Raw genomic sequence first — 12113 nt, forward strand, 5'->3', positions numbered from 1 at the left:
CAGTGACCCCAACTACCTTCACAGAATGACCACCCTCTTCTGCATTAACATGAGTATAGCTTTGACAATGTATTTGCCCATGGCTAGTGACTCCGACTACCATTGCAGAATGACCACTCTGTTCTGCATAACGTGAGTATAACTTTGACAATACTTCCATTACACTTCACAAGCTGCTAAAATATTTCATGAATAAAACGTACAGTTAGAACACACACTAAAGAATAAAGAATTTAACAAAAATAATATGGATTTGTTTAAAATGTTCTTTTAATATATTCTTTGTGAATGTTTAGATTCTGCAAAAAATCAATTAACACTTTGCCAAAGCTGCTCCTTCCAATATTGACATCTGCTTGATACGAGCTTCTGTGCTTGCGTTATTTGCTGAGGTGTAGTGGTGTTTTGTGTTTAATCTGCAAGGTGTCTGGAGTAAAAATTGAGTTGAGGGTGAGACTTTTTATGATTTCGTGGAGCAGAGTTCCTAACCGTCCCTGTGGAAATGGACTGATGGTGTTAGCTGAAGGACAACTGATTTAATGACCTGTTGACCCACCAGATGGCTTACAGCTTTCAAGTTTTATTTCACAAGGGTCTGTTTCCGTGCTGTAGTGGACTATGGCTCTGTCTTTTGCTTAGAGATCTGAGTACCTTGAAATGGACATTATACATTATCTGGCTGAGGGAATTGTAAGTTTTTTGACGCAACTAGTTTCAATTTACAAGTGTACTTAAAGGCCCCCACAGTCATTCCAGTTGCGGAATTAACTTCTTTCCCTGGATTTATTTTATGGGCCTGGGCTTTGCTGGAGTTTGGACAAGGTGATGGAGAGATTCAGTTGAAATGCCCAGATAAAATGGATGTTTCTAAAGTGGGTGAGTCTCGGACTGGAGGGCACAGCCTTTGGAACAGAGGGATATCCCTTTAGAACGGAGATGAAGAATTTCTTTAGCCGAAGCGTGGTGAGTCTACAGAATTCATCGCCACAGGCGGCGATAGGAGGCCAAGTAATTGGGTGTATCTAAAGTGGAGCTTGATAGGTTCTGGAGGGTGTCGAGAGGTCTGCACAACCTGGCATTTTTGCGGTATCCTCAAGGATTTGGCAAGCTGGACTCTCAAGAATGCAGGTGCAGCGGCCGCGGCCATTGCTGGGAGTGGACTTCAGGTTGGATGAGAGTGGCCTGAGAGGGGAAAATGAAGTGGTGTTCAGTCGATTTCAACAACGAGCCAGGTTAAAAAGTTTAAAGAGTCGCAGGGGGAAAGACTAACTTCTCTGTGAGGCTTTACACACCTCAGCAGTGAACCGACTGTCACTGTCAGCACTTGTCTCCGCACTGAATTGACTTGCTGGCTGTGCCCTGTGACCATTGGGACCCTGGCTCAGATAAAATGCTGAACTGGCTCCTTGGCTGTGGACTGCAACCATTGGGCCCCTGGACTGGTTTCACTTCTCTCAGCACAGAACTGACTCCCTTGCTGTGGCCTGCAGCCATCTACTGATCTGAACTGGCTCCCTGCCTGTGGGCCTAATTTCGGCGACCCTGCGGTTCATGTTCTGTTTCTTACTGGTTTACTATTTTTTTATTCTTGTTTGCCCGATTTGTTCTTTTTGGGCACATTGCGTGTCTGACAGTCTTTGCTGTGTAGGATTCTTTCTTTTTCCATGGATTCTCTTGTGTTTCTTTGCTTTATGGCTGCCTGCAAGAAGACGAATCTCCTGCTTGTATATGGAGTTCATACTTTGGTAGCAATGTACTTTGAAATTTAGACCTCTGGATCAGCAGGAACACCTCAGAAAGATATGCCTGCGTGGGCTGGACCAAAACAGGGCTAACAGCCTGCGGGAGTGCTCGCTGGGATTCAAACTCATAGGGATGGGCCACAGGCCACATTTACAGTTGAGGTGGCAGTGGAGTTAAATATCGAAGGGAAACAAAGCAAGCCCAGTAAGGAGAGCAAACCTCAGTCTGATAAGAAATGCAAGATTATATTTATTTTGGTGTAAGCAACGTTACTAGTAAAGCAAATGAGCTCACAGGAGGGTGATATTGTTACTGTCATAGAGAGGGTTGAATGGCTGAACGATTCACTCAGTGAATGGTGTGGTGGGCGTGGCACCGTAATATTGATATATTACTGAAATATCAAGGAGGAGGACATTCTGGGACACACCTTACTAATCCACAAGCCTCTACTGGTGAACTTCCGGTAAGATGGCAGTGTGCTGGGGTGCGGCGGGTTCTACAGGGCCAGCCAAACGTGTTACTATCTTTTGTTTATTTCTTTACAATCTCAAGACCCTGCTGGAAGTTAAGCACTTAAAGAGTGCTGCGGCCTACCCCAACGGCGTAGAAACTGAAGAAGCTGGACTTGGGGCAGATCGTTCTGCTCCCTGTGTCAGAGAGTCAGCAATGTGGTTGGCGTGCAGACTGGCAGCGAGCAATTGTCTTAGTCTGTTTTCTTGTGATTGCAAAACCCTGTTAGGCATTGTTAATGTGTAATGCTGCAAGTCTGGTCTTCTGATTTATTGCGGACTACAGGGGCTGGCAGCAGGGGTGACTGACACCCCTGCAGGGTGAGCGGATGTGGCCTCAAGCCATGGGGCCGCCTGTTTGCAGCCACCCAGGAGAGAGGCATCAAGAGCTGGCACTGGAGGTGGTGTAGCGCAGCGTTTAAGCTAACGTTGGTGCTGTCCCTCTCCCCCAAAGTGTTTGCTTGGCAGAAGGCAGGATGTATGTGTTCGACTACAGACTGCTGCAACATTCATGGACTCAGGGACTTGGACTATATTTGTTGTGTGACTATATTTTACTGCTATATGTGCCACGTGCTGTGTATGACTGTTGGTACTGTGTTTTGTACCTTGACCCTGAAAGAACACTGTTTCGTTTGGATGTATTCATGGGTATTCATGAATGACAATTAAACTTGAACTTGATGTAAACAGCCAAGAACAGCAAAACATTGGAATATTACCTGCAAGCTGCACACCAACCGGACTTGGAAATATATTGCCATTACTTCTGAAACCCCCTTTTCACTGGGCGTCTCTGGAAATGCAGCCTTTTAGCCCCTCGCAAACAGCCACCGGACTCCGCGGGGAGAAACTTCAGGCTTCGTACATCTAAGGTGTATGTGACTTTGGTCCCGCAAAATCCGTGAGGTTGGGATGTCTCGCCTACCCAAACCCCGGTTTGTGTGAATGCTGTGTGATTTACTGCCCCTGGCAATCGCCTGTCAGCAAAAAATAGCAGATTGTTCACTGCATAGAATTATTCAGGAGTATATTTAAGAATGTTAACTTAAGCAAACAGTTATTAAAGGAAAGAAAGAGAGAAAAAACAAGAAGGGCCCATTCTACTTAAAAAGTCACAACTGCACAGTGGAGCTCAAATCTTGAACTTCTCTGTAAATCGCGCACTGGACCCTCCCTCGGCCTGCGTGAAAGCACACAACACCTTCCGAAGGTAACTGGAAATCCATCTTGAACAAAGAGGCTTTCCCACAGGATTATTGGTCCTTCCTCCTTGAAGCCATTCATCTGCAGAAAGCACCCTCATCGTCCACCATCTTTCCTCCTGTCTTCTCCCAGCTCCGGCCAAACAAACACCCCTCTGCCCAGTAATCTCTAGCACCTTCTCCCAATTCTACCATCCTGATTGGGTGACACCTCATTCCTGAGCTCAGACCCAAACAGGCTGAAAGCAGAACAGATTGCTCTTACAGAACTGCTAAAATGAAATGCCTACAGCATAGCAGTAAAAATCTGAACCAGGGCATTGACACTGACTGGGTCAGAATCCTGGATCACCCACCCTAACTGCATTGTGGGTGCACCCACACCTCAAGGGCTGCAGCCCACCACAAAGGAATTAAATACCACTTCAACCTGTGATGCCCACACATTCCTTGGAGGAATATGCAAAAAGAGCTTTAAGTAACAGAGTACAGGTAGTCCCTAGGAGTGGTCACATGTGACAGCTCTCCCAGTATTCAGCATGAGGTACAGGAGCAAGGATATCAGAATCAGGTTTAACGTCACCGGCATAATGTCGTGAAATTTGCTGTCTTTGTGGCAGCAGCACAGTGCAACACATAATAATAGAGAAAACTGTGAATTACAGTAAACATATAAAATAATAGTGCGGAAACAGAAATAAAAAGTAGTGAAGTAGAGCATGGGTTCAGTGTCCATTCAGAAATGGCAGAGGGGAAGAGACTGTTCTGGAATCGCTGAGTGTGTGCCTTCAGACTTCTGTGCCTCCTTCCTGAGGGTAGCAGTGAGAAGAGGGCATGTCCTGGGTGGCAGGGGTCCTTCACCATGGATGCCGCCTTTTTGAGGCATCGCTCCTCAAAGATGTCCTGGATACGAAGGAGAAAGGCAAAACACAGTTGTGCGAGTTATCAGGTTATAGCAGTACAGAACCTCAACTTCTCTGATATCAGCACGAACGATTTCAAAGGGAATGGCCCAAAGGAGGGGGGATCCAGGAAAACTTCGTGAGAAACAGAGTGAGAGAAGGATGTGGCTGGAAAACTCGAGCAGGGCAAGAAACCGAGTTATTAGGAGTCTTTAGTGGGGTTGGATATGGATATGTTTCCAAGGCCCGATGAAATGTATCCTTGGCTGTTATGGGAAGGAAGGGCTGAGCTCCCAAGGTCTCTTTGAGAGTTTAGTGAAACCCTCTCTCATTGCTCCCCCTCCGTGATCTCTGCTTCCCTTCGACGGGAGTCAGTGAAACCTTCTCTCACTCTGTGATATCTGCTCAGCTCTTTACTTCATCCCTCCCCCCTCCTGGTTTCACCCAGCACCTTGTATTTCTTTCTCCACTCACCTTCCACCCCCCCCCCACAACTTTTAAATCTACTCATCTTTTTTCTCCACTCCTGCCGAAAGGTCTCGGCTGGAAATGTCGACTGTACTCTTTTCCACCGATGCTGCCTGGCCTGCAGAGTTCCTCCAGCATTTTGTGTGTGTTCAAGGATCCTGGTTGTTTAAAATCCTAAATTGTCACAGAACAGGTGCCAGGTAACTGGATCCCAGCAGTACGGTGCCATTCTTCAACGAAGGCAGCAACTGGTAACTACAGAGCTGTGAATCTAACATCAGTGGTAGAAAGGGTGTTGTAAAAAGTCTCGAGGGACGGGATTCAGCTGCACTTGGGCAGAGCTTCATCAGAAATGGTCAGCGTGCAAGTGGTGATTCTGTCGGCCAGTTTGAGTTTCTTGGAGTTACGGGTGTACTCATGCAGTTGGTGTTGTCTACAGGGACTTCGGTAAATATTTTGACAAAATCCCCAAATGAGCAAGAGACCGAGGGATCCGAAGTAACTTCACAAATTGGGTTCAAAGTTGATTTGCTGATCAGCTTTTGTGATTACCCCGTGGCGTACCACAGGAATCTGTGCTGGAACTCTCCTGTAAATGATTTGGATGTGGCTAGAAGTTTAGAAGATGACATAAAAATGTGAGCTTTGTCTTGCAGCGTTAGTGCTAATGATGGTGAATTGGTTAGTTGGCAAACTAGGCAGAGCAATTGTACCTGGAACATAGAACGTTAAAGCACTGTGTTAAAGTGCTGTGCTGATCTTTTAACCTACTCTGAGATCAATCTAACTGTTCCCTCCTACATAGCCCTCCATTTTTCTATCATCTGTGTGCCTATCTAAGAATTTGTCAAATGCCCCTAATGCATCTGCCTCTACCATCACGCCTGGCGGGGCATTCCACACACCCACCCACTCTGTGTGTGTGAAACAAAAATCTTACCTGTGTACCTTCCTCCAATCATCTCAAAATTATGCGTCTGGTATTGGCCATTTCTGCCTTGGGAAAAAGTCTCTGGCTGTCCACTCTATCCACACTTCTCATCCTCCTTCACTCCAAACAGAAAAAGCCCCAACTCACTCAACTTTTCCTCATAAGACACGCTCTCTAATGCAGGCAGCCTCCTGGCAAGTCTCCCCTGTGTGCCCTCTAGATATTCTCCATGCTTCCTATGACAAGAAGGAAGAAAAAGAAAATATTTAAAGAAAAACTGGATAGGTATATGGACAGGAAAGGAATGGAGGGTTATGGGCTGAGTGCAGGTCGGTGGGACTAGGTGAGAGTGGAGTTCGGCACGGACTAGAAGGGCCGAGATGGCCTGTTTCCGTGCTGTAATTGTTGTATGGTTCTACAAGTCACTTATAAATCAATAGCATCATAACATTTTAAGTAACATTTGGATATTAAACACACAGCACGTATTTTCCCCGCATGAGCATATAAAATCATTGCAACACACCAATATCGCTGATTCAGTGGGAGCCCTGGGCTTGTTTCCCTGCAACAAGACGGTCCTATCACGGGCTGATGGGAGTCAGCGATACTCGAAGGGGGTTCCTTATGTCCAGTCTTTTCCGCAATTTAGTTTTCGTTGCATTCATTGCAGAGATATGTTGGAAATGGAAGCACCGTTTTCAGTGCTTTCATGGCTATCTCAGGATATTTAGCCTTGACTTTGATCCAGAATGTCGCCAGAGATGTTATGTCAAACATACTTTTCAGCCCGCCGTCATTTGCAAGCTCGAGGAGCTGATCTTATTCCCATGCTGACATGGATGATGTGCGAGTAATGACCTCGCGTGTGTTCAAGCTGAACAGTGGGTGAGAGGGAATGAGGAAAGGTGCAGCGACTCCTATCGCCAAATCATGTCGTTTCCTCGCGGCCCGGTAGCACATGCTTTGTGGCTTGGTACTGGTCCGCAGCACGGTGGTTGGGGACTGCTGCGCTAGGGAAATTCTAAGCAGTTTCTAGAGTAGGTTACCTGGTCGGCACAACATTGTGGGCCGAAGGGCTTGTAATGTGCTGTGAATTTCTGTGTTCGGAAACATGTGGTTAAACCTCCCAGCCCTCTCGTGCTTTCCCACTTATTTCTGCCTTCTCTGCTTACCGGACCTGCCTGTTCAGTGAGTTTGACATAGAATTCTGAGTTAACACCTGCTACACTAGTATCCTGTGTCCCAGCCCTGCTGCCTCACCAGCTTAAACCCTCCCAAAGTGCTCGAGCAAAGGTATGGATAAAAGGGACGCACAGAGGCGGTTTCCAATAGCGCAAGAGTCTGGGGCCAGAGGGCACAGCCTCAGAATAGAAGGACGTCCCTTTACAGCAGAAGTGAAGAGGAATTTCTTTAGCCAGAGGGTACTGAATCGGTGGAATTCATTGTCACAGACGGCTTTGGAGGCCAAGTCATTGAGTATATCTAAAGTGGAGGTTGATAGATTCTTGATTTGTTAAGGGCGTGAAAATATATGGGAGGAGGCAGAAGAATGGGGTTGGGAGGAAAAATAAATCAGCCATGATGGAATGGCAGAGGAGACTCATAGAAACAAAGAAAGCCTACAGCACAATATAGGCCCTTCGGCCCACAAAGCTGTGCTGAACATGTCCTTACCTTAGAAATTACTCCGCTTACCTATAGCCCTCTATTTTTCTAAGCTCCATGTATCCATTCAGGTGTCTCTTCAAAGACCCGATCGTTTCCGCCTCCACCGCCGCCTCTGGCAGCCCATCCCACACACTCACCACTCTCTGCATAAAAAAAACTTGCATTGAAACATAGAAAACCACAGCACAATACAGGCCCTTCAGCCCGCAAGGTTGTGCCGAACATGTCCCTACCTTAGAAATTACTCGGCTTACCTGTAGCCACCTATTTTGCTAAGCTCCATGTACCTATCCAAAAGTCTCTTAAAAGACTCTATCATATCTGGCTCCACCACCGATGCCGGTAGCCCATTCCACACACTCACCACTCTCTGAGTAAAAAACTTACCCCTGACATTTCCTCTGTACCTACTCCCCAGCACCTTAAACCTGTGTCCTCTTGTGGCAACCATTTCAGACCTGGGAAAAAGGCTCTGACTATCCACATGATCAATGCCTCTCATCATCTTACACACCTGTATCAGGTAACCTCTCATCCTCCATCGTTCCAAGGAGAAAAGGCCGAGTTCACTCAACCCATTCTCATAAGTCATGCTCCCCAATCCAAGCAACATCCTTGTAAATCTCCTCTGCACCCTGTCTATGGCTTCCACATTCTTCTTGTAGTGAGGCGACCACAGTACTACAAGTGGGGTCTGACCAGGGTCCTATATAGCTGCAACATTACCTCTCGGCTTCTAAATTCAGTTCCATGATTGATGAAGGCCAATACAGCGTATGCCTTCTTAACCACAGAGTCAACCTGCGCAGCAGCTTTGAGCGTCCTATGGACTCGGACCCCAAGATCCCTCTAATTTTCCACACTGCCAAGAGTTTTACCATTAATACTATATTCTGCCATCATATTTGACCTACCAAAATGAACCACTTCACACTTATCTGGGTTGAATTCCGTCTGCCACTTCTCAGCCCAGTTTTGCATCCTATCAATGTCCCGCTCTAACCTCTGACAGCCCTCTACACTACCCACAACACCTCCAACCTTTGTGTCTCAGCAAACTTACTAAGCCATCCCTCCACTTCCACTTCCTCATCCAGGTCATTTATAAAAATCACGAAGAGTAAGGGTCCCAGAACAGATAACTGAGGCCGACCTCCATGCAGAATATGACCTGCCTACAAGCACTCTTTGCCTTCTGTGGCAAGCCAGTTCTGATCCACAAAACAATGTCCCCTTGGATTCCATGCCTCCTTACTTTCTGAATAAGCCTTGCATGGGGTACCTTATTAAATGCCTTGCTGAAATCCATATACACTACGTCTACTGCTCTTCCTTCATCATTGTGTTTAGTCACATCCTCAAAAAATTAAATCAGGCTTGTAAAGCACGACCTGCCCTTGACAAAGCCATACTGACTATTCCTAATCATGTTATACCTCTCCAAATGTTCATAAATCCTGCCTCTCAGGATCTTCTCCATCAACTTACTGAGGTAGGACTCTTTGGTCTATAACTTCCAGGGCTATCTCTACTCCCTTTCTTGAATAAAGGAACAATATCGGCAACCCTCCAATCCTCTAGAACCTCTCCCATCCCCATTGATGATTCAAAGATCATCACCAGAGGCTCAACAATCTCCTCCCTCGCCTCCCACGGTAGCCTGGGGTACATCTCATCCAGTCCTAGCGATTTATCCAACTTGATGCTTTCCAAAAGCTCCAGCACATCCTCTTTCTTAATATCTACATGCTCAAGCTTTTCAATCTGCTGCAAGTCATCACAACAATCACTAAGATCCTTTTCTATAGTGAATACGGAAGTATTCATTAAGTACCTCTGCTATTTCCTCTGGTTTCATACATACTTTCCCACTGTCACACTTGATAGGTCCTGTTCTTTCACGTCTTATCCTCTTGCCCTTCACATACTTGTAGAATGCCTTGGGGTTTTCCTTAACCCTGCCTGCCAAGGCCTTCTCATGGCCTCTTCTGGCTCTCCTAATTTCCTTCTTAAGCTCCTTCCTATTAGCCTTGTGCTGTGGTAAAGGAGATAGAATTATGATCACTATCTCCAAAATGCTCTCCCACTGAGAGACCTGACACCTGACCAGGTTCATTTCCGAATACCAGATCAAGTACAGCGTCTTCTCTTATAGGCTTATCTACATATTGTGTCAAGAAACCTTCCTGAACACACCTAACAAATTCCACCCCATCTTAAACCCCTTGCTCTTGGGATCCACCAATCGATATTTGGGAAATTAAAGCCTCCCATCATGACAACTCTGTTATTATTACACCTTTCCAGGATCTGTTTCCCTATCTGCTCCTCGATATCCCTGTTACTATTGGGCGGCCTATGAAAAACACCTAGTAAAGTTATTGACCCCTTTCTGTTCCTAACCTCCACCCACAGAGACTCCGTAGACAATCCCTCCATGGCGTCCACCTTTCCTGCAGCTGTGACACTATCTCTGATCAACAGTGCCACGCCCCCACCTCTTTTGCCTCCCTCCCTGTCCTTGTTGAAACATCTAAAACCCAGCAGTTGAAGTAACCATTCCTGTCCCTGAGCCATCCTAGTCTCTAATGGCCACCACATCATGTCTCCAAGTACTGATCCACGCTCTAAGCTCATCCGCTTTGTTCACAACACTCCTTGCGTTAAAATAGACGTATCTCAAACATTCGGTCTGAGAGCATCCTTTCTCTATCACCTGCCTATCCTCCCTCTCGCACTGTCTACAAGCTTTCTCTGTTTGTGAGCCAACCCCCTCTTCCCTAGTCTCTTCAGTTCGGTTCCCAGCCCCCAACCATTCTAGTTTAAACTCTCCCCAGCAGCCTTAGCAAACCTCCCTGCCAGGATATTGGTCCCCCTCTGATTGAAGTGCAACCCGTCCTTTTTGTACAGGGCACACCTGGCCCAAGAGAGGTCCCAATGATGTAGAAATCTGAATCCCTGCCTCCTGCTCCAATCTCTCAGCCACGCATTTATCCTCCACCTCATTAACCACTGACATCTCCTCTGTACCCACTCCCAAGCACCTTAAAACTATGCCCTCTCGTTCTAGCCATTTCAGCCCTGGGAAAAAGCCTCTGACAATCCACACAATCAATGCCTCTCATTATCTTGTTCACCTCTATCAGGTCACCTCTCATCCTCGTTCGCTGCAAAGAGAAAAGGCCGAGTTCACTCAACCTATTCTTATAAAGCATGCTCCACAATCCAGGCAACATCCTTGTAAATCTCCTCTGCACCCTTTCTATGGCTTCCAAGTCATTCCTGTAGTGAGGCGACCAGAACTGAGCACAGTACTCCAGGTGGGGTCTGACCAGGGTCCTATATAGCTGTAACATTACCTCTCGGCTCTTAAACTCAATCCCACGATTGATGAAGGCCAATGCACCGTATGCCTCCTTAACCGCAGAGTCAACCGCATAGCAGCTTTGAGTGTCCTATGGACTCTGACCACAAGATTCCTCTGATCCTCCACAGTGCCAGGAGTCTGACCACTAATGCTATATTCTGCCATCATATATGACTCGATAGCCGAATTCCACTCTTGCGTCTTATAATCCTGGTTCCCTCTTGGCTCGGGTCACCTTGTCATGGAAGAGATCCCAGTGATGCTGTCTGCTCTGCACCCACACTTTGTATATTTCAGCCGTCCTGCCTTCCTGTTTCTAAACTCGCTCGTACATGGCAGAAGGGGTAGTCCAGCGATTACAATATACCAGCACTTTTTCTTTACAACTTGTCTATTGATCTGTAAATCTCCGTTGCAGGACCTCATCTCTCTCCTTGCGGGTGATCATTGGTGCCAGTGTGGACTATGCCTTTTTATCATGGGGCAAAATACATTCTGAGCGTCGCACAAATCAGATCGATGATCTTTTCTTCAGTCTTGCTTTGTGAAGTTCGGGGCTGTGAATGAACGTTTGCATTTTCTGCTGTTTTTTTTTTAGGTGTTGTCTGAAGCCTGTGGCCAAGAAATCACAGCAAAGCACATGCTGCCGACGGTTCTCCAGATGGCAGGCGATCAGGTGGCAAACATTCGCTTCAACGTGGCTAAAACATTGCAGAAAATAGGACCGGTTTTAGATGCCAGGTAAGTATTTGAGTTGGGGCTTATAACCCGGCCTGTGGAGAATGTTTCACCTCCAGTTTGGAATGGAAATTGAGACGCCACTGTGGTGGCATTTAGTGATGGAGTCGCACCGTCTTTTGTACCCACAGGTCCAATCCGGCCAAGACCACCGTCTCTGCCGGTCCCATCGTCCCAGGTTCTCAACCTGGGGTTCATGGACCCCTAGCGTAATGATCCATGGCACCAAAATAGTTGTGCACCCTTGCTCTAAACCTTTCCTGCCCGCGTACCTGTGCTTATTGAAGTTGTTAATGTGCCTGCCTCAACCAGTTCCTCTGGCAGCTCATTCCATGTACTGCATGGGGGAGGGGCATAAACTTAACCCTCGGGCCTCCCCCTCCCCTGTGGTGTTTGCCTCACTTTCCTGCTTGACCTTGATCCTTTGGTACCCTTAAACGATCTTCTTCTCTATCCAGAGGTTAAGGCCATAAGACACAGGAGCAGAACCAGGCCGTTCGGCCCATCGATACTGCACGGCCATTCTATCATGGCTGATTTATTATTCCCCTCAACCCCACTCGCCTGCCTTCTCCC

The 12113-nt window shown here is 46.8% G+C and overlaps 1 protein-coding gene across 1 annotated transcript in view; it reads left to right on the plus strand.

The window, feature by feature from the left end:
• Positions 1-12113, plus strand: part of LOC140203635 (serine/threonine-protein phosphatase 2A 65 kDa regulatory subunit A beta isoform-like) — a 129447-nt gene that overhangs the window by 82059 nt on the left and 35275 nt on the right. Inside the window, exon 13 of the mRNA XM_072269683.1 lies at positions 11398-11540. Coding sequence (XP_072125784.1) covers positions 11398-11540 — 143 coding nt within the window. The remainder of the gene's footprint in view (positions 1-11397; positions 11541-12113) is intronic.

The sequence above is a fragment of the Mobula birostris genome, chromosome 10 (assembly GCF_030028105.1).
Source record: "Mobula birostris isolate sMobBir1 chromosome 10, sMobBir1.hap1, whole genome shotgun sequence".
Classification (NCBI taxonomy): domain Eukaryota; kingdom Metazoa; phylum Chordata; class Chondrichthyes; order Myliobatiformes; family Myliobatidae; genus Mobula; species Mobula birostris.